The following is a 22,830-nucleotide window of genomic DNA, read 5'->3' on the forward strand; positions in this document are numbered from 1 at the left end:
GCTTTACTTTACAGTGTTAAAGTCAGTATTTGTTTAACAGGTGAAAAGTTGAGTTCACAGGTTCACAGAAGTATATTCACAGCCTGGCCAAAAAAAAAAAAAAGATCACAGACTCTCTAATATTTGGTTGGACCACCTTTAGCTTTTAGCGATAAGCTTCTGCAATGTCTCAAGATTTATTTCAATGCAGTGTTGCTGGATTAATTTTTCACCAAGATCTTGCAGCAGCATTGATGATGGTAGAGTCTGACCACTGCACAAAGCCTCTCTTCTCCATCCAGCACATCCCAAAGATTCTCAATGAGGTTAAGATCTGGACTCTGTGGTGAACTCTCTCTCTCTCAATCCATGTGTGAAAATGATGATCTCATGCTCCCTGAACCCTGAACTCTTTCACAATTCCAGACCCATGAATCCTGATATTGTTATCTTGGAATATGTCCGTGTTCATCAGGGAAGAAAAAAATCCATTGATGGAATAATCTGGTCTATATTCAGTATATTCAGGTAGAGTCAGCTGACCTCATTCTTTCAGCACATACTGTTGCTGAACCTAAACCTGCAGAACAACTGCAGCATCAACCCCACATAATTTACTTACTTACATCCAGGTGGAGAAGAACAAGAACAAGACTCACTGGTAACACTTTATTTTAAGGAACACACATTAGGTGCTTATTAATGTCTTATCATTTGCTTAATAAAGCCTTAATAAGACATTTGTAAATGATTTATACACTACTTATTAGGCTTTTTTATGTGTTATTAAGTGTTATTGGTGCTTAATTAGGGGCATGTTATGTGGAAATGATTAATAGCGGCTGTATTAGTTCTTATCTAATCGAAAATAAAACGGCTTGAATTCAATAGAACGAGAATAAATGTGCTAAAATGTGTTTTCTGTTATTTCATTAGGGCGATTGCATTTTTGACATTTAAACATTTTTTGACAAGCTAAATTCGCTAAATTGTTATGGATATTGACTTATTAAATGTTAATTTTGTGCTTTTAAGTGTCAAACTAATGATGAACAGAACATCACTTCAGAATATGGTACACTTCTTGATCTATTAGTGACTTATTAACCCCTTATTAACTCAATTGTGATGGAGATTGACTTATTAAATAATTATTCAGTTATTTTTTGTGTCTAATTGGTGATGAACAGAACCTCAATTTAGAATATGGTGCACTTCTTGATCTATTAGTGATTTATTAACCCCTTATTAACTCAATAAACTCCAGCACAGCCATAACCTTACCAAACTCAGATAGATCAAACTGCTGCCAATTATACACTAATAACATGTAGAATTAACTAATAGTTAATGCTTAATAATCTAATCTGCTTAACACGGTGCTGACATAACTGTTTATAGTGCACTATAAGAACTAATACAGTTGTTATTAATCATTTCCAAATGATAGACCCGAATTAAGCAACAGTAACACTTAATAACACAGAATAAAGCCTAATTAGTAGTGAATAAATAATTTACAAATGTCTAATTAAGGCTTTATTAAGCAAATAATAATAAGCGCCTAATTTGTATTCCTTAAAATAAAACATTACATTATATAAAGGAGAAACCATTCTATCCCCGACTTCTTTCTGTGTGCAGAGCAGATTTCTGCAGTTCTCTCTGTGCATGTGTGATTAGGTTAGAAGTGTGTATCTGTGAGTTTCACCCTGCTGAGAGAAACCAGTGTGAATTCTGCCTTCAGGAGCAGATGTCCCACCAGTTACTCCACTTCCTGTGATGCACTGCATTCCTTTTACACACTCTGGTAATGTCCTCACATACAGCTCGTATATTCAGAAACATTTCCCTGTGTAGAATAAACATTTATAGACCCTGATCAGCCATACATAGTGCTGGGCAATTAGGGCTAAAAAAAGAAATCACCAAAAATCTGATGTTCGATTATAACCGATTCCCCCACTACTAAAAATCTAACTACAGATAAGAAAGAAATGGTTCAAAACTAGGTTTACCTGTAAAAAAAGGTGTTTGCTCACTTTGGGTTGAATCCTGTCACACTGACATACATTGGATTTTACTTCAAAATACAGGTTTGTGACTGAAAATTGAGAAATAATGCACTAAACGAGTCACAGAAGAAACTGTAAAGAAAAAGATTATTACTGTTTTACACAATTAATCACCAATCCTCATCAGAGTACGATGACGCAACAGTTTTTAGAGACAGTAGGATTTATTTCTAGTTAAAATATACACTTTATCCCACCAGGTCTTTGCTTTGAATGTGCTGGAAAAGAACTGAATCTTTTTTTGATACAAGCTCAGTCCTTAGAGAGGAATGTTTACAAAATAAGCGCGGGTTAGTCTGTGGGAGGCGCTGGTATGGCGTCACATCTACGTTAAAAGTCGGGGGTGCAAAAATACCAAGTGAAAAAAGTGTGTAACCAGCGTATTTTAACATTTTGCTGTGTAAATTAACTTCTCGCGAGCACAAATGTAAAACTCACAAGAAAAAATTAAAATAATATATCACTCTCAAGCTTTATTTTTCTTCTCTCGGGTGGTAACTCTCCTTCTGTCCTTCTTTCTCCACCCTCCTTCAGCTCTTGGTAGTAGGCGGTCCGTCACAATCCCTGGAGATATCAGCCAATAGCATGAGCTGAGGGAGGTGAGCCTGACCCCGCCTCCAAACTGTCAAAACCACCCCTTTCAAAACTCGAGCGCAGAAATTAAAGCTTGAGAGCGTTATTCTGTTCAGCATGCACACGAGTTAATTTACACACGCAAAATGTTTAAAACACGCTGGTTAATTTTTTTCACCTGGTATTTTTGCGCCCCCGAATTTTGACATTGATGTGACGCCATAGCTGATAACTAAGGTTAGACGGATAAACACTTCAGAAAAGTGGTTTCGGATTATTTAGATTAAACATATAAACGTCTGTATTGCTATGGCATCGACTGATTGTTGACTGTAGTCAGGGTTTTAATCTGTAAGTGGCACACCTGTATTTCCCACCACCACGATAAAAACACACCAGAAATTTACTTGACCACTCCGCACTTCCAGACCACCACACCCATCAGTGTAGATTTATTCCTAAACTCTGATGCTATTTTAAGAGTGTGGGCACAAGGCGTGAAAATAGACTGGTGCCCAAATTCTGAGACATGGGGAGATCTAAGAGGGAAATAACGCATCATCATGAACTGAAAGTGCTGAACCGGTGTCTCACACACACACACATCAGCATTAAGAAAGTGAAAAAGTGTGTGAAAGTAAGAAAGAAAGTAGTGTTTAATAGAGAAATTCCAGCTAATTTGCTCACTTTAACAGCAGCGTTCCCCGCTACAAACAAAAACAGCTGATCATCAGCAAAACAACCCAGCATTTTCCTCTGTAACAGTAGAGGAAGAGTTTTTAATAGAAACCAGTCTGGCTAAACTAAACATGGAGGAGTTACAAATGCTGAATTGTAAATATTTGAACAACAGATTGAGGTTTCCAGCCAACTTTGATTATACTTTTAAAACACCTGCTGCAGTAAATCTGAGTAGAATACTTTCCAGCTACAGGAGATTAGCTGCTGTGTGACCGGCCAAACGTTTCAATCAAACTAATCAACGTTATATGACCCTGTACATCTGCAATGCCGGACATGCTTTACCTCCAAACAGAGAAAATCTGCATCTGCACCAATGCTATTATAAACAACACGTTTGAAAGTGTAATGTTTTAATTCCTTTAACTTTATTATGAATCAATCAGCCAGAACATTACAACCACCTGATCCCACTGTAACCAGCTCAAATAACAATGTTATTCAATTCAATTTAGTGGTAAGGCTGATTAGATGAGGTATAGATAGATAGATAGATAGATAGATAGATAGATAGATAGATAGATAGATAGATAGATAGATAGATAGATAGATAGATAGATAGATAGATAGATAGATAGATAGATAGATAGATAGATAGATAGATAGATAGATAGATAGATGTGACAGAAAGGTAGAGAGAGAGGTAGAAAGAGAGTGAGAGAGATGTAGAGAAGTAGAGAGAGATGTATACAGAGAAAGATGTAGAGACAGAGGGAGAGAGAGAGAGCAATAGAGAGAGAGAGAGAAATGTAGAGAGAGAGAGAGAGAGAGAGAGAGAGAGACAGGGAGAAATGTAGAGAGAGAAATGTATATATAGAGAGAGAAAGAGATATGTAGACATGTAGATGTAGAGAGAGAGAGGGTCAGCGAGAGAGAGAGAGAGAGAGAGAGAGAGAGAGAGAGAGAGATATGTAGACATGTAGATGTAGAGAGAGAGATAGGGTCAGTGAGAGAGAGAGAGAGAGAGAGAGAGAAAAAAGAGAGAGAGAGAGAGAGAGAGAGAGAGAGAGAGAGTGAGAGTGAGAACCAGTGTGGACAAAACCCACATAATATAAATGATTAGAAAGAAAGTTAGGGAGGTGTAGAGAGAGAGATGTAGAGAGAGAGAGAGGGTCAGCGAGAGAAAGATGTAGAGAGAGAGAAAGAGAGATGGGGTAGAGAGAGAGAAAGAGGTGGAGATGTAGAGAGAGAGAGAGAGAGAGAGACGTAGAGATGTACAGAAGAGTACGAGGTAGAGAGATAGAGAGAGGTAGAAAGATAGAGAGGTAAAGAGTAAGAGGTAGAGCGAGAGAGAGAAAGAGAATTAGAAAGAGTAAGAGAGAGAGTACTATAGAGATAAAGAGATGCAGAGAGAAAAAAAGAGAAATGTAGAGAAAGTTAGGGGGATGTAGAGAGAGAGAGAGAGAGAGAGAGAGGGAAAGAGGTAGAGAGTTACAGAAAGAAGTAGAGAGAAAGAAGAAGAGAAAGAGAGAGAGAGGTATAGAGGTTTGTTTCTCCAGCAGGTCAGAGCTTGTTAAAACTGATCTGGTTACTGTGATCTACCCCCCCCCCCCCCCCCCTCCCTCCTCCTGAGCGCTGTGGTTATTAAAGCGCCCTGCAGGGGGGGTGTTAACACAGGAACCACACTGAGCCCACAGAGACCACATTAACATTCACTGCTCAAACGGAACCGTCCTCAGGCCTGTAATAACCACACAGCCAATCACATCTTCAGGAGGGGGAGGGGCTACAGCTCTGTCCAATTAAAAAACATTAAAGAGACCCATCATTCACAGCTATCCCCCCTATACCCCACATTTTCCTGCACACAGAACAAAAACTCAGCTAAACGACTAACGATGACACATTTTACAGTCTAAACTAAAAAAAGTAAAATAATTTAAATTACATTCAGAAATGTAATGTAATATTTTGGCACCACTTTAAAATAAGGCTCCTTTGTAGGAAGTTTATTAATGGTTAATAATTAGGTTGTAAATACTTTATAAAACATTAGTAGCAAGTAGTTGCAACACATAAAACGTGTATTATTTTGTTTTTTTATCTAATACAATAATATAGAAAGTCAGCTTACTTATGTAATGTTATTTAATCTTAATATACACCACATTATGATTATGTTGAAAAAACACTTATCTCCATTTTTGTAGATTTAAAGTTTACTACATAATTTGAACAGACAGTCCCTTAAATTGTGCCAACATTTCTTGATGAACCAACCAATAGAAATATTACAAAAATACCTGAAATAAACTCTTTTTACATTGATTTCTATTCCTGTAAAGTTGCTGTTTTGATACTTGATTTTCATTGGACAGCGACGATATGTAATTAACAGATATGTTAATGCTCAGTGATAAAACAGACAAAGTAAGATAAGCTTCCAGAAAATGTAATGAATGTGCTTATAACTGCTTATTAATGGTTTATAAAGTATTAACAACCTAAGTAATAACATTAATAAATAATCTCCTTTATAAACTATTTATAAACCCTTTATAAAGGAGCCTTTTATTTTAAAGTGGTACCAATATTTTAATACACAGGATCAGGGTCAAAAAATCAGAAACTGATATAAAAGTGTGTGTCCAACCAATGCATCCGCAAAGCCACCAGCATTATGAATGACCGCACCCATCCCTCCACAACAGCTTACTCCCATAGACCATCAGACTCCTTAACACTCAGAGATCAGAACTGTTTATATACCTATCAGCAATATTTGCTGCTAACTCTACATACACTACTTAGAACTATATACTGTATATTCTCTACCTCAGTAACTGCTGTGCTGTGATCATGTATGACATATATGTTACAGTATGTTACACATTTAAACTGACCTGTCTGTTAAATTCATGCTGTATTTATTGTAGTGCTTTTTAGCTCTACGTTGCACAATTTGTTGCATGGTCGCACTTTATGGGCTCTAACGTATACCCTGCTCAAGGCTTGCTGCAATGTTTTTTACTGTCTAACACTCCGTCAACAACCACGCTGTTAAAATATTGTCAGAGTTTAGTAATAAATCTACACTGATGGGCATGGTCGTCTGAAAGTGAGGTGTGTTCAGATACATTTCTGTTGTGTTTCTATATATTTTTGTGGTGGAAAACACAGGAGCTCCACTGATTGATTTAAACCCTGGCAACAGTCAATCATCAAGGTTCATTCTTATAGGTGCGCTCGACTTTTAAATAAACAATAAACAGAATAAAGAATAAAATAACATTACTGTTCCCTTAAATGAGCTGCTGGTGTATCTTCACAGTGTGAATGGGCAGCTCAGTATCCTTAAAAGCACTGAGCTGTTAAGATATGAACGCGCCAAAATCAGATGCTCACCTGCCTCTTAAAGGGAATGACGACTGGCACACTGATTGGTTTATTTCATGTTACGCCAAAAATTAACCACACCCATGATTAATTAAGAGCGTTAGTTCATGCCTTTTTGCGTTTCAAGCAGCACTAGGTGTACTTTTCCCACCGTTATGATAGCAAAGACACACTGTGACACGCTCTCAATCATCCGCAATTGACTGGTATACTATAGATCAATAAAATAGGGCTCTTTTTTATATATATTGCACTGTTTACCTCATGTTGCACTGCTTGTAAAAGCCTATTCAGTTGATTACAGAGGCTTGATTACAGAGTGTAATACTCAGTACACAACACAAAAAATAGCACACAAACAGCACAAAACTCTAAAAACTGTCAATTAAGTGAACAAAAAAATGTTTTCTCAACTTAAAAAATCTAATCCCCTCTTCTATTTCACGGATTTAAACTCAATTACTACAACAAACCTCTACTTTTCACCTCTTTCCTCAAACAACAGAGCATTTTAGTCCCACTGTTCTTTCTCATCTACAAAACTCATATTTAATCTGGATCTACAGCCAATTACACCCCGCATCATTAGCATACAGCCAGGGGTCTGCAGCCGAACCTGAGAGAGAGCCCCCCTCAGTGCGGGGGTACGCTGGAGGTCGGGCGGTGGCTGGGTTATTGAGCAGGGATATGCAGCTCTGAGAGGTTAATTAGACTTTAATAAGAGAGATCTGTGAGAGCACAACTCATTTCCCCAGAGGAATACTACTCTCTCTCTCTCTCTCTCTCTCTCTCTTTCTCTCTTTTATTCTCTCCATCTCTTTCTATTTATAGCTCCAGCTTGTGAGCTCCTAAATGATTCCTGGCTTGAAGAGACACTTCAATTGATATTGAGCCTACAGTACACTGAGTTCAGGCTCATTAAAGGGGTCTAAATCAGGAGCTACACTGGCTTGCAAAAGTATTCATACCCCTTCAATTTTTTTTTTTACATTTTGAGATGTGAATCTTACAACCACATAACTTACAGCGGTGTAAAAAAAAGTGTTTTCTCATTTTGCGCATGATTGTCTGATCATGAAACAAATTCAAATATTAATCAAAGAGAAGTAGTTCAGAGGATTAAGGTGCTACTACTATGATCAGGAGATTGCCGCTTCGAATCCTGATCATGTAGCTTGCCCTTGGCTACCAGAGTCCCGAGAGAGCACAATTGGTCTTGCTCTCTCTGGGTGGGTACAGTAGATGGTGCTCTTTCCCCTCATCACTCCTAGGGTGATGTGGATCAGCACAAGGCTGCATCTGTGAGCTGATGTATCAGAACCGAGTTGCTGCGCTTTCCTCCGAGCGTTAGCGCTGTGATGCTACTCAGTAATGCTGCATCAGCAGCAGTTCAAAAAGAAAAGAGGCGGAGTCTGACTTCACATGTATCGGAGGAGGCGTGTGCTAGCCTTCACCCTCCTGGTGTCGGAGAATCTCATTTGCGCTCATGCTGTCTCTCACTTTCTTTTGCTCTTACTCGCACTGTCTCTTGCTCTCTCTCGTGCTGTCTCTCACTCTCTCATGCGGTCTTTCGCTTTCACTCGTGCTGTCTCTCACTCTCTCATGCGGTCTTTCGCTTTCACTCGTGCTGTCTCTCGCTCTCACTCGTGCTGTCTCTCACTCTCTCATGCTGTCTTTCGCTCTCACTCATGTTGTCTCTTGCTCTCTCTCGCTGTCACTTGCTCTCCATCATGTGGTCTTTCGCTCTCACTCACATTGTCTCTCGCTCTCTCTTCCTGTCTCTTGCTCTTGTGCTGTCTATACTCTCACTTGCACTGTCTCTCACTCTCTCGCACTTACCTTTGCTCTCACTAATGCTGTCTTTTGCTTACTCTTTTGCTCTCATTTGCGCTGTCTTTCACTCTCTCATGCTATCTCTTGCTCTCTCAAGCTGTCTTTAGCTCTCACTTGTGCTGTCTCATGCTCTCACTCTTACTCATGCTGTCTCTCGCTCTCTTGTGCTGTCTCTCGCTCTTGAGTGCTGTCTTTCACTCTCAGTCGCGCTGTCTCTCGCATTCACTTTCACTGTCTCTCGCTTTGTCGCACTGTCTTTTGCTCTCACTCGCGCTGTCTCTTGCTCTCTCTCACACCGTCTCTTGCTCACTCAGTTTGTCTCTTGCTCTCTCACACTCTTTTTTGCTCTTACTCATGCTGTCTTTTGCTCTCACTCGTCCTCTCTCGCTCTCTCTCGCACTGTCCTTTGCTATCAAAAAAATGATTGTTTGGGTGTCTTTATTAAATTTAAGGTATAGTATCAGTATTGCTATCGGTGATGATGTAACAGCTGAAAAACAGCTAAAATAAGTTAATAAGCATTTTGTTTGTGAAAGTACAGCTTGTAGATGACCAATCAGGGATAAATTTCACATTGTGATCCGGTGAGCTCAACAGTCGGGTATCCCCAACAACCTTAATCACCTTTACCAACACAGGAATTCCACTTCACAACCAATCAGATTGAGTGTTGGTTAACTGTACTGTATGAAGAAGCTTTTACCTCAGTGAGAACCGGTCTGCAGTATCCGGCCCCGAACATCAGGTTCTCCACCGACATCACAGAAGACGCCGCCTCGCTCTCCGGAGAGCCCTTCCCAAGCCACGCCCCTTTACCACTGCGCGCAAAACTACAGGACAGACAGGAAGACACAGAGAGATTCAGACAGAAGAAAAAACAAACCTCCCCTCTGCAGGCAGATCAATGCTCTTCTCTGTAATCAGTTAAACGGCTGTCCGAGACGTTATCGGACAGTACCAGCACAGAGATTCATCACAGCAGCACAGAGAAACATGTTTATTAAGAGCTTTGGCCTGTTTAAACACACAGAGAAAAACACAGGCCGCCAGGGGACTGCAGAAGAGGGCTGGAGCGATCCGCTGTAACGGAGCCAAAACAACCATCTGATTGGTATGAAACACCAGTAGGCCAATTTGTTTCAGACTGGTCTCCTCTAATGGGGACATCCACCGTCCTGACAGTTCTAATTTCAACCACTCGCAAAGAGACTGCCAAACTAAACAATCAGACCATCCAGATATCTTTAACATCCTGAACTGACGTTTAAAAATAAGACATTGCTGAAGAACGAGAGAAAAAAACAAGAGAAAGGAGTTGTCCCCCTGTCACAGGGGGACGTAGGGCCCTCGCACAACATCGCAAATCGTACCGGGCCAAACCGAGAAACCGGTAAAAGTAATTTTAAGGTCTTATTGAGTGTGCCAATTTTCAAGAGTTTTCTATCCTGTTAAACATGTGAAATATCCATTTAAAATACAGGTTGCACTATAGCACTGTTAAAATACATGTATTTGAAATTCTAATTCTACATCAAACAACAGCCTCAGATAAGCAGGACGGTCAAATTTTGTGAGTTTTTCTCCATTATAACCTCCTCAAAACACCTGGCATTACCTAGGTTTTGACCTCCTGTTTTGATGTGGCATCTCACAAATTCAACCATCTGCCATTTCGTCCTCGTTTCAGATATCGACTGTTCCTTCACAATTTATCATCAGATATGTTCAATGTTTATTTTTACCAAATACCAAGAGAATTCAACTAATTTGCTAGGAGTAGTTTGACAATATACACAAAAAATGTGTGTAAAATGCAGATATTTCAAAATGGCCGACTTCCTGTTGGGCGGAGTCAGTCCTACCAATGCTGAAAATGTGTGTAATGATGTCTTTTGTGTTTTTGCCAAGTTTCATGAATTTTCAATAATCTGTTTTCGGACCGTGTCATGGTTTCACTTTGGTTTAGTGTTGCGTCTCTAGTGAATCAATTGCTCGCCATTGGGTCACCATTTTACCGATCAACTAATCCTTTGGCAGTTATCATCAAATATGTCTGTTGTTCATTTACAGCGAAATAAGAGGTAATCTGACAAAGACTTTAGGAGCAGTTTAAATGAGTTTGTGAAAAATGTGTAAAAATATTACAAATTCCAATAAGGCCGACTTCCTGTTGGACGGAGCTAATACAAGCCAATTGCAAATATGTGCAGGGTCATACTATCTACGATCCTACCAAAATTTGAGAAGATTAGACAAATTTTGACACATCCACAGCTAATTTATTAAACAAATGAATTAGGGGGCGCTGTAGAGTCCGCTAGCTATACATGAAAAAATTGTCAAAATATTTGTAAAGTGTTTTTAGGTCTTATGCAATCTGTCAATTTTCAAGAGGTTTTGAGCATTCCCATAATGTCAAATATGCATTGAAACCTAGGTGGCGCTATAGAGCCAATGAAATACGTATATATGAAATTTTAATTTCAGATCAAAGGACCACGTAAAGCAAGCAGGCCTGTAAAGTTTAGTGAGTTTTCATCCATTTTAACCTCCTCAAACACCTACCAACAACAGAATGTATTCACTTCCTGTTTTAACGGGGCATCTCAAGCAATTCAACTGTCCCCCATTTCGTCCTCGTTAAAGACATCGACTATTCCTTCGCAATTTATCATTAGGGGTGTTAGTAGTTTATTGCTGACAAATATCAAGAGTATTCGACAAATTCCCTAGGAGGAGTTCGACAAAGTATGCAAAAAATGTGTGTAAAATGCATGTTTTTCAAAATGGCCGACTTCCTGTTGGGCGGAGTCAATTATATCAACACTGAAAACGTGTGTAATGATGTCTTTTATGTTTTTGCCAAGTTTCATGAATTTCCAAGCAGCTGTGTTCTGACCATGTTCATGTTTCTATTTGGTTTAGTGTTGCGTCTCCATTAAACCAATTGACCGCCATTACGTCATCGTTTCAGCTATCGACTATTCCTTCGCAATTTAGCACCACTTATGTCTGGAGACTATCCACAGACCATTTAGTTGTAATCTGACAAAGACTCTAGGAGGAGTTCGAATGAGTATGTGAAAAATGTTTAAAAATTTAACATTTTTCAAAATGGCCGACTTCCTGTTGGGCGGAGCTAATACATGCCAATGGGTATTATGTGTGGCATCGTAATATCTATGTTTCTACCAAAAATTTTGAACATTGGGGAAAATTTGAGACAGCTACCTCTAATTTATTAGCCTAAACCAAATAGGGGGCGCTGTAGAGTCATTTAGCACCACATTAGAAAAATGATTACATTTCTCGAAATCATTTAAAGGCATTATTGGGTCTGCTAATTTAGAAGAGGCTAAGAGCTTTCTATAAATGTCATATAAAATAGGTGGCGCTAGAGAGCTGATAAATTATGAATATGAAAAATTCCAATTTTACATCAAAGTACAGCCTATGCCCAATAGTTTTCAAACATCGTAACCCACCCAAAACACCATGGAAAACTTTTTATTTTGCGACTTCCTGCCAAAATGGTCGACTTCCTGTTAGGCGGAGTCAAATAAATCCAAGTGATTCTTGATCGGTATAATGAGGTCAATGAGCGTACCAAAGTTGGTGCACATTGGACAAACTTTATCCCGGCCACTATAGAGCTCCTGATCCACGCCCAAACCTGTGAACAACGTAATTTTAAATTTTTCACCGGCTTTGACGTCTGTGCCAAAATGCAAGAGTTTTCGAGGATCAGAAAGGCCTCAAAAATGGGCGCGAAGTTTAAAAATAAAAATATTAATAATAATAATAAACATTCCAAAAACAATAGGCCTTTTCACCTCCGGTGCAGGCTTCGCCTGCGCCTTCGGTGCTCGGGCCCTAAAAATGACCTTCAACCACAAGTCTGAAAAACAGACAAGAAAATATTAAGAATCTGAATCAGTTTCTCTGATTTTGCAATTTATAGGTTTACATTTGAGTAAAATGAACATTGTTGTTTTATTCTATAAACTACAGACAATATTTCTCCCAAATTCTGATTAAAAATATCGTCATTTAGAGCATTTATTTGCAGAAAATGAGAAATGGCTGAAATAACAAAAAAGATGCAGAGCTTTCAGACCTTAAATAATGCAAAGAAAACAAGTTCATATTCATAAAGCTTTAAGAGTTCAGAAATCAATATTTGGTGGAATAACTCTGGTTTTTAATCACAGTTTTTTTCATGCATCTTGGCATCATGTTCTCCTCCACCAGTCTTACACACTGATTTTGGATAACTTTATGCTGCTTTACTCCTGGTGCAAAAATTCAAGCAGTTCAGTTTGGTTTGATGGCTTGTGATCATCCATCTTCCTCTTGATTACATTCCAGAGGTTTTCAATTTGGTAAAATCGAAGAAACTCATCATTTTTAGGTGGTCTCTTATTTTTCCAAAGCTGTATATAACTTACAGTCTAATGCTTGTGCCTCACCACTACTTAATATGAAGTGCTTATTAAAATAAATACATGTGACGCTAATTGGAAAAATAGATAAGGTAGGGTCTATACCCTATATGATGTTCAATATCTCTTTATGAAATTTAATTCAATTTAAAATTTAAAGACACTTAAAACACCAGTCTGTCAAAAGATTTTCCCAGATCACTCTGGTCTTTGCTATAAATGTAAACTGGAAAAAAGGTACATATTGCATTGTTTTTGGTAATTTGACAAGATGCAATTCTTTTGGAAAGGGATTTATTAAAAACCTGATAAAATGCCAAAGGTCAGATTAGCCTTTATTCCTGGCCTTTTTCTTTGGAATTTTGATACTGATATATCTGTGCAGTATAGACTAGGCTATTGGTAGCGACGCCTCCATGGTAGACTATTTGATTAAAAATTCTGTATAAATATATCATGTTATGTAACGTGGATATCTGCCGTTTATAGTCAGGTGCGGTCTGTATATATGCACAAATATTTTTTTATTTTGTAATTTTGTGACATATTAAAATCAATAGGTAAATGTATGAGAATGGAAGGAGGTGGAGCTCTGTAATGTTACCTGATCAGTGGTTGGTGAAGAGCCACTAAGGAGGCGTGGACAGTGATGGAGATGACGGACAGGTGGAAGTAGTCGAACATGACGGGCAGGTGATGGTGCAGACCGTTCTGAGGGAGGAAATGAAGACCCAGCGTCCGACTGCTGATTACAGGCACTGAGGAGATATCGGCCAGCCTGAAACACACACACACACAAAACCACACACAGAGCTTTAATGTAGCTAAACATGTAACGCTCATATAAACATAGTATAGATATGTATGTGTGTGTGTGTGTGTGTTAGTGCCTACACTTTGTAGTGTGTAGAGTAATTACCCTGAATTTGAGCCTGTTTCAGAAGTAGAGTGTGTGTGTGTGTGTGTCTTTTGGGAATAGTTTGGAATGAGTTGTTGCTGTAATTGATCCACTTTTGCACTGGTTAGAGGATTGGGAATATATACAGTCTGTGTGTGTCTGTGTGTGTGTGTCTGTGTCTGTGTGTGTGTGTGTGTGTGTAAGTGAAAGAGAGACAATTCATTAAGGTACATTCACCCTGTCCCTGCCCGAGGCTCATACACTCCCCCAACACCAACACACACCTCATTGCAGAGAGAGAGAGAAAGAGAGAGAGAGAGAGATACAAAGAGAAGGAGAGGTTGAGAGAAAGAGAAAGAGAAAGACAAAGAGAGAGAGACATGTAGCGTGTGATGAAGAGAGAGAGAGAGAAAGATACAAAGAGAAAGAGAGGTTGAGAGAAAGAGAAAGACAAAGAGAGAGAGAGACATGTAGCGTGTGATAAAGAGAGAGCGAGAGAGAGAGGTAGTGAGAAAGAGAGAGAAAAAGTAGTGAGAGAAAGAGCAGAGAGAGACAGGTAGAGACAGAAAGAGAGAGAGATTAGGAGAGAGAGGCAAAAAGACAGAGAGAGAGAGGTAGTGAGAACGAGAAAGAGAGACAGCGAGCGAGCGAGAGAGAAAGGAAGAGAGAGAGAGAGAGAGAGAGAGAGAGAGAGAGAGAGAGAGAGAGAGAGAGAGGTAGTGAGAAAGAGAGAGAAAAACGTAGTGAGAGAGAGAACAGAGAGAGACAGGTAGAGAGAGAAATAGAGAGAGAGATTAGGAGAGAGAGACAAAGAGACAAAGAGAAAGGTAGTGAGAAAGAGAATGAGAGCGAGAGAGAAGAAAGAGAGAGAGAGAGACAAAGAGAGAAAGAGTGTATGCAATAACAGTATGCTGAAGGATAGAGAGTTAGATGTTGAGACAAGCTAGTTCATGCTTGACTGTGATAGAAGCACATCAAAACTAATTATTTTATTTTTTTTATTTCTCCCTCATTTGCTGAATTGCCACAGACAGTAGGTACAGATCCCTCCCTCAGACGATGTCTAATCCTGCTGTGTACTGTCTTAGATTCTAATCCAGCTGACCGAAATGGCATTTCTTTAACTGATCTAATGGGCGGGGCTCTTGAGGGGGTTGACGGATGTTGGGTGAAGCCAGGGTGGTTCCACTGAACTAAATAGTTCACCACCCTTAGAAGTGCGTTCATTAATGTAGAAGGCAAAGTATCAAGGTGTGTGGTTGACTGCCAATGGTCTACCTTAATAAGAGCGCTAAAGCAAAAACCAAACGTGGATTTTGCCACTGGTTTGAATGGGGTTCTGGACCCACAAGTAAGGTTTTTATTGCCTGTGGTTGAATTTAGTGGCTGAATTAGGTACTGGAGCATTTTGTGACCTCAAGCAACAATTAAAAGAAGAAACTTGCATAACATGGATCATATAATTGGCCTATAATTGATTGGATATTAGATTTATATTTAAAATACCAATACACAGCCAATCAGTCCTCTACAGTATCTGTAGTGTAAACGGTGGTAAAGGCAGCAGTACGTACTGTTGTTCCACATCAGTGAAGTGCAGGTCCAGTCTGAGCTGGAAGTCCACCTCACTCAGCGCCTCCTCCACCTATACAAACAAAAAAAAAAACACACACCAGCTGTCAATCAAACATGCAGCAGCCAATCAAAGAACAGCATCAACTGATATATTCAATCTCCACCCACATATGTGCTGTTTATGGGCTGGAGCTGACCTGAACATACATTTTTTAAAAGACCTAATGCTCAGTGGTTATTTCAAATCAGTGGTCAAATACATCAGCAGTCATAAGTTTGAAAACACCTTTCAATTATTTAATTTTTTTCCTACATAGTAAATGAATAGTAAAGTGATCCAGACTATGAAGGAACACATAAGGAATCATGTAGTAACTTAAAAGTGTTAAACAAACCAAAATACAAAATACTGGGGATGGTCCTGATGAGAGCCAGTTCCATCATCAAGTTCTTAAAATATTTTGCACCGACTGATCTTCAATTGATTAAAGTAATTTTTATGTATTTATTTCAATAGTTCTTTGCATAATAGCTTTGCACAGCTGATGAGATTTCACACACGCTGGTTTAAAGCTGCAGTGTGTGTGTGTGTGTGTGTGTAGCTTTTCAATAGATGTTCGATGAGCAGAATATGATCTAAAAACAGGCCGAGTACAAATCAGCCTCCAGAGCAAATAACACACACACACACACACACACACACACACACACACACACACACACACACACACACACACAACACACACACACACACACACACCTGAGCAAACCAATCCTCTCTGTTGCAATTACTACTGACACACACCTATTGATTAAATACAGTCTCTAGGAAAATGGAGAGCTATTTTTGGCTCCCTTATCACAGAGAGAGAGAGAGAGAGAAAGAGAGAGAGAGAGAGAGAGAGAGAGAGAGAGAGAAAGGAAAAGATAGATAGAGATATATAAAGAGAGAGGGGGCCGGATGTTTAAAAGGGTGACATCTGTTTGATCTGATAAGCTTTTATATATGTGTGTGTGTGTGTGTGTGTGTGAGAGTGTGTGTGAGAGAGTGTGTGTGTGTGAGAGAGAGTGTGTGTGTGAGTGTGTGTGTGATTCACTCTGTGAGATAAAAGTAGAGTATATGTGATGTGTCTAATTTAGGCAGGGTGTCACAGGGGTGCTTCTTCCAGGTGCCTCCAGATTTCTAACTGTAATAAGAGCCAAAAATAAAACTCTCTCTCTGTCTCTCTCTCTCTCTTTCTCTCTCTGTCTCTGTCTCTCTCTCTCTCTCTCTCTCTCTCTCTCTGTGGTGGTGGTGAAACTAAGCTTGGAGCACCTGGATAACTGGGTTTTCAGGACTTACAGAAGGTTCACTCAGTAGAAATGACAGTGGATGAAGTCACCAGTCCTCAGGAGAGTCTTATGAGACATTAGGGTCGAGTTTGGTGGTCGCCAATTAGGGGTCTAAACATTATGATGGGAGCTGGTAGATATTGAATCAGTTCTGAAATTCTGTTCTAAACTAGAATTAAACACACCAACTTTTTCTCAAAGCTCAACTTAAACCAGACTACTGAAAACCAGGTCTACAGTCTACACTTACCTACTTTGGTTGTATTTAAATGTCTGAGGTCAATGAGACTGATCTGAGACAGGTAGGAGGGGTTTGAAGAGGTTATGAGATCATTCAGATCTTTGAGATCATGGTCTTTGAGTTATCTGAGCTCAGTGAGACTGGTATGAAGTCAGTAAGATACGTTTGAGGTGAGTGATTCTTATCTAAGGTTTCTGAGACTAATTTGAGATCAGTGATTTAAGGTTGATGAGACTGGTCTGAGGTCAGTGAAAGTGGTTTGAGGTCAGTGAGCCTCGCCTGAGGTCAATGAGGGTGGTCTGAGTTTTATGAGACTGGTCTGAGTTCAGTGAGACTGGTCTGAGGTCGGTCAGAGAGGTCTGAGATTAGAGAGACTGCTCTGAGGTCAGTAAGAGTGGTCTGAGGTCTGTCAGAGAGGTCTTAGATCAGAGAGACTGGTCTGAGATCAGTAAGAGAGGTTTGAGGTCACCAAGGCTGGTGTTAAGTAAGTGAGATTGGTCTGAAGTCAGTTTGAGCTTATTAAGACATACCTAGTGTCTCTGAGTCTAATTTGAGGTCAGTGAGAATGGTCTGAGATCAGTGAGACTGGTCTAAGGTCAGTAAGACTGGTCTGAGTTTGATGAGACTGGTTCGAGGTCAGTGAGAGTGGTTTAAGGTAGGTGAAAGTGGTTTAAAGGAAGTGAGACTAGTATGAGGTCAGTAAGACTGTTCTAAGGTCAGTGAGACTGTTCTGAGGACAGTGAGACTAGTCTGAGGTCAGTGAGAGTTGTTTGTGGTCTGTAAGGCTGGTTTGTATGAAAAGTTTGAGACAATGAGAGAGGTCAATGACCAGAGAGACTACTTTGAGATAAGTGAGAAAGGTTTTGTGGTTTTTGCAGCCATTAAGAAAGGGTTTGAGGTCAGTAAGAGAGGTCACAGATTAGTGAGAGATGGTTTGAGGTCAGTGAGAGGTATCTGAGATCAGTGTGAGATATTTGAGATCAGTGAGATGTATCTGAGATCAGTGAGATGTATCTGAGATCAGTGAGATGGATCTGAGATCAGTGTGAGGTATCTGAGAGCAGTGAGATGTATATGAGATCAATGAGACGTATTTGAGAGCAGTGTGAGTAGACTGACCCGGTCTCCATCCAGCAGGAGATGGACTCTGAAGGTCATGCGGTCCTCCAGTGAAATCTCCTCATTCCTGTAGAGGATCTGAAATATACGACTGAACACCAGCCCATCATGCACTCCAGCACTGCTGAAACTGCACTCGCCTACAGAGAGAGAAAGAGAAAGAGAGCGAGAAAAGAAGAGAGTTAATTACTTTTTTCACACCATGTTTTCACACCACAGAACTTCTGTTGACAAATCCTGACAGAAAGCAAGAGAAATTTGGTGTGTGTGTGTGTGTGTGTGTGTGTGTGTTAGGACGTATGTGTGGGTGTGTGTGACTTCGTCTGACTTTCCTTGTGGACCAAATGTCCAGTATATGAATGTTCTGCTGAAGCAGGGTCAGTTCGCTCATCTTCATTTAAAAAAATATCTTTCCTCATAAAGATGACAAACCCTTTTTCTTCCTTCATGGAAGTCAATGTAAAAAGATTTAATTAAAACAGACTCTGGTTCGTTTGCACTCTTGGTGTGGTTAGTTTCTACAGGTGTGAAAACAGTAACCACACTTAAGTGTGGACCAAAACAACCTTGAAATGGTTTGTTTGTGGCTCAAAACGTAATCCGACTTCGAGACGATATCAAATATACTCAAAAATGGTTATGTTAGAGCTAAATGGCTGTTCAGGTGCAGTTTAACTGATTTATTATCAAAAGAATTACTTCAGCTATTAAATATTGCTACTTAATACCAATAAGGTGTAACAAGGTACTTTGCGATGCTCATTGCTATCTAATGCCAGGTTCACACTACACGATTTTGGGCCAGTTTTTTGGTCGCCAACAGTTTTTTGTTTATAACCTCAAGAACTGTGCTCGGAGGGAAATCGGGGATCACTCTGCGCTCAGACTGATGTTTAGTGTAAACTACTGAAAGACGCTCGCCAAGCCGTCGCTGACTGATCACCAACCAATAGTAGATGCCCGGAAAATATTCAACATGTTTAATATCTGACTCAGTCGGCGACTAGGAGTCAGGAGCAGTGGCTACATACAGCCAATGGGATCACAGAAAGAGAGAGACAACCACGGGTCCAAAACACACCAGAGCCGTTTATGGAGAGTCTGACCACCCTACCATTCCCCCGGTTATATCAGTAAATGACTGTTAAACTCTAGAGGGAGCCCGGGAGTGAGTCCTGTAGGAATAGGGGTGAATGGAGCTAAAAGCTAAAAACTTTAAACCAACAAATAATTATGAACAACTTGTTATATATATATATATGTATATGCTGCACTCGTCTGCACTGACCAGTCCAGTTTGTTGTCCAGGTGGACTCCGAGATACTTATATGACTGAACATTCTCAATGATCTGTCCATCGATGATAACAGGCTGATGGGAATGTTTCAGTCTCCGGAAATCCACGATCATCTCCTTGGTCTTCAGTGCATTGAGGAGAAGACCTTTTCTTCTACTCCAGGCTGTAAAGGCAGCAACAAGATCTCTGTACTCTCTTTCATCCCCACCTCTTATACATGCCACCACAGCTGTGTCGTCTGAATATTTCTGAATGTGGCAAAGTTCAGACATATGTTTAAAATCAGCAGTGTAAAGAGTGAAGAGAAATGGTGACAATACTGTACCCTGAGGAGCCCCAATGTTGGTTACCACCGTCTCAGACCTGCAACCACCCAAACTGACATACTGCGGACGCTCTGTGAGATAGCTGTAAATCCATGTGACTAACATAGCATCCACACCTATCATCTCCAGCTGTTCCCTCAGAAACTGCGGCCTGATAGTGTTAAAGGCACTTGTAAAATCAAAAAACATTATCCTTGTGTATCCCCCTGTCCCGTCCAGAAACGAAAGTATCTTGTGGGTCATATATATTACTGCATCCTCCACACCCATGTTCTCCTGATATGCAAACTGTAAGGGGTCCACAGCCTGCTGCACCTGAGGCTTGAGAACCCGCAGCAAAAGCCTCTCCAATGTCTTCATGATCACTGAAGTCAGGGCCACTGGTCTGTGGTCCTTCACCCCTACCGGCCTCCCTACTTTAGGGACCGGCACGAGGCATGATGTTTTCCACTGGACAGGCACTTGTCCTGTGCGCAGACTCAGGTTGAAAATTGATTGTAGAGGCATCGCCAGTCCTGATGCACATTCTCTTAGAAGCCGAGGCGATACGCCATCAGGACCCGCAGCTTTCCCTGGACGCAGCCTACGTAGTTCAGCATAAACCTCATCTATGGAAAAGCTATGTGGGGTCACAGCAGTACATCTGGAACAGCTGCCGGGTGGAGCAGTGCAGGTGGTCACAGCAGAGGGGGTGGTACAACTGCCGGATGGAGTAGAGCAAGTGGTCCCCACAGAGGAGGTGGTACAGCTGCCGGGTGGAGCAGAGCAGGTGGTCACAGCAGAGGAGGTGGTACAGCTGCCGGGTGGAGCAGAGCAGGTGGTCACAGCAGAGGAGGTGGTACAGCTGCCGGATGGAGCAGAGCAGGTGGTCACAGCAGAGGAGGTGGTACAGCTGCCGGGTGGAGTAGAGCAGGTGGTCCCAGCAGAGGAGGTGGTACAGCTGCCGGGTGGAGCAGAGCAGGTGGTCACAGCAGAGGAGGTGGTACAGCTGCCGGATGGAGCAGAGCAGGTGGTCCCAGCAGAGGAGATGGTACAGCTGCCGGGTGGAGCAGAGCAGGTGATCCCAGCAGAGGAGGTGGTACAGCTGCCGGGTGGAGCAGAGCAGGTGGTCCCAGCAGAGGGGGTGGTACAGCTGCCGGATGGAGCAGAGCAGGTGGTCCCAGCAGAGGAGGTGGTACAGCTGCCGGGTGGAGCAGAGCAGGTGGTCCCAGCAGAGGAGGTGGTACACTTGCCGGGTGGAGCAGAGCAGGTAGTCCCAGCAGAGCAGGCGGTACAGCTGCCGGGTGGAGCAGAGCAGGTGGTCACAGCAGAGGAGGTGGTACAGCTGCCGGATGGAGCAGAGCAGGTGATCCCAGCAGAGGAGATGGTACAGCTGCCGGGTGGAGCAGAGCAGGTGGTCACAGCAGAGGAGGTGGTACAGCTGCCGGATGGAGCAGAGCAGGTGGTCCCAGCAGAGGAGATGGTACAGCTGCCGGGTGGAGCAGAGCAGGTGGTCCCAGCAGAGGAGATGGTACAGCTGCCGAGTGGAGCAGAGCAGGTGGTCCCAGCAGAGGAGGTGGTACAGCTGCTGGGTGGAGCAGAGCAGGTGGTCCCAGCAGAGGAGGTGGTACAGCTGCCGGGTGGAGCAGAGCAGGTGGTCACAGCAGAGGAGGTGGTACAGCTGCCGGGTGGAGCAGCGCAGGTGGTCACAGCAGAGCAGGTGGTCCCAGCAGAGGAGGTGGTACAGCTGCCGGGTGGAGCAGAGCAGGTGGTCCCAGCAGAGGAGGTGGTACAGCTGCTGGGTGGAGCAGAGCAGGTGGTCCCAGCAGAGGAGGTGGTACAGCTGCCGGGTGGAGCAGAGCAGGTGGTCACGGCAGAGGAGGTGGTACAGCTGCCGGGTGGAGCAGAGCAGGTGGTCACAGCAGAGGAGGTGGTACAGCTGCTGGATGGAGCAGAGCAGGTGGTTCCAGCAGAGGAGGTGAGGGGCCCACTGGCTGAACTGAACCTACTATAAAAGTGGTTAAATTCATTGGCCTTGTCCACATCGCCCACTGTCTCGCTAACTTTACTTTTGTAGCCAGTAATGGTCTTCATACCCTTCCACACCTCCCTTGTACTGTTACCCCGCATATTCCATTGCAGACCCCTTCCAAAGTCTCTTCTGGCCGCCCTTAAACTCTTCCTCAACTCATGTTGCACACTCCTAACCCTCTCACGGTCCCCAGATTTGAATGCCTCTTTTTTTAGATTCAGGAGGCTCTTAATGTTGCTAGTGATCCATGGCTTATTGTTTGCAAAAGAGTGGACTGTTCTCATGGGTACCACCACATCAGTACAGAAGTTCACATAATCAGTAACACGGTCCACTATCCCATCTATGTCATTATCAGCCTCTTGTGAGACAATAAGTGTGTCCCAGTCAGTTGATTCAAAACAATCCTGTAGAGCTTCGAAGACCTCAGGAGTCCATTTACGGAAAGATAGACAGGTGGAAGGTAGTCTCATTACACAAGGTTTATAATGTGGCTTAAGATAAATCATATTGTGGTCTGATTTACCCAAAGGTGGCATAGCCAGTGCTTTATAGGCATCTTTAACATTGATAAAACACAGATCTAACGTGTTGTTATATCTGGTGGGGCAGATGACATACTGTGTGAATCCCCCTAAATGAGTGCTCATGTCCACATGATTAAAATCACCCGATATAATAATACAGGAATCAGGGTGGGCGGACTGTACATTCGCCACTGCCTCCTGAATGACGTCACACGCGTACGTAGGCTGAGCGCCCGGCGGGATGTAAACAATAATGGCGACGATGTGGGAGAACTCCCTCGGCACATAATAGGGTCTCAAACCAACTACTAAAAGCTCTACTTCGCGATGACATACCCTCTCTTTCACAGTAATATGTCCGGAATTACACCACTTCTCATTCACAAGCAGAACGAGACCCCCACCTCTAGTTTTCCCACACAATTCCGGATTTCTATCAGCACGTACCATGGTGAAGCCGGTGATGCTAACAGCAGAGTCCGGGATGTCGTTATTTAGCCATGATTCCGTGAGGAAATATAAACT

The 22,830-nt window shown here is 41.7% G+C and overlaps 2 protein-coding genes across 9 annotated transcripts in view; one reads left to right on the top strand and one right to left on the bottom strand.

Annotated features, from left to right (window-relative positions):
* fam135b (family with sequence similarity 135 member B) overlaps nucleotides 1–22,830 on the bottom strand; it is a 111,816-nt gene that overhangs the window by 39,580 nt on the left and 49,406 nt on the right. Inside the window, exons 4-7 of the mRNA XM_049474898.1 lie at nucleotides 18,145–18,284; nucleotides 15,452–15,522; nucleotides 13,584–13,757; nucleotides 9,241–9,367 (exon numbers count right to left, since the gene is read on the bottom strand). Of these exons, the coding sequence (XP_049330855.1) occupies nucleotides 9,241–9,367; nucleotides 13,584–13,757; nucleotides 15,452–15,522; nucleotides 18,145–18,284 (512 nt within the window). The remainder of the gene's footprint in view (nucleotides 1–9,240; nucleotides 9,368–13,583; nucleotides 13,758–15,451; nucleotides 15,523–18,144; nucleotides 18,285–22,830) is intronic.
* Nucleotides 19,414–22,221, top strand: LOC125799075 (uncharacterized). 8 transcript variants are annotated; one of them, XM_049474901.1, is made up of 3 exons: nucleotides 19,414–20,968; nucleotides 21,065–21,466; nucleotides 21,515–22,221. In XM_049474901.1, the coding sequence occupies exons 1-3, from the start codon at nucleotides 20,378–20,380 to the stop codon at nucleotides 21,758–21,760; spliced, it is 1,239 nt and encodes a 412-aa protein (XP_049330858.1). In that variant the 5' UTR covers nucleotides 19,414–20,377; the 3' UTR covers nucleotides 21,761–22,221. The 8 variants fall into 8 exon arrangements, with proteins under 8 accessions (XP_049330858.1, XP_049330863.1, XP_049330862.1 ...); XM_049474906.1 differs by having other exon boundaries at nucleotides 21,065–21,418; nucleotides 21,629–22,221; XM_049474905.1 differs by having other exon boundaries at nucleotides 21,065–21,352.

Source organism: Astyanax mexicanus, chromosome 2 (genome assembly GCF_023375975.1).
Source record: "Astyanax mexicanus isolate ESR-SI-001 chromosome 2, AstMex3_surface, whole genome shotgun sequence".
Taxonomy (NCBI): domain Eukaryota; kingdom Metazoa; phylum Chordata; class Actinopteri; order Characiformes; family Acestrorhamphidae; genus Astyanax; species Astyanax mexicanus.

Bases quoted from the DNA above. Each gene is read 5' to 3' on its own strand.
- LOC125799075 (XM_049474900.1), top strand. From the start codon at position 20,378: ATGGAAAAGCTATGTGGGGTCACAGCAGTACATCTGGAACAGCTGCCG. The intron at 20,987-21,082 runs GTGGTACACTTG...ACAGCAGAGGAG, and splicing joins AGGTGGTCCCAGCAGAGGAG to GTGGTACAGCTGCCGGATGG.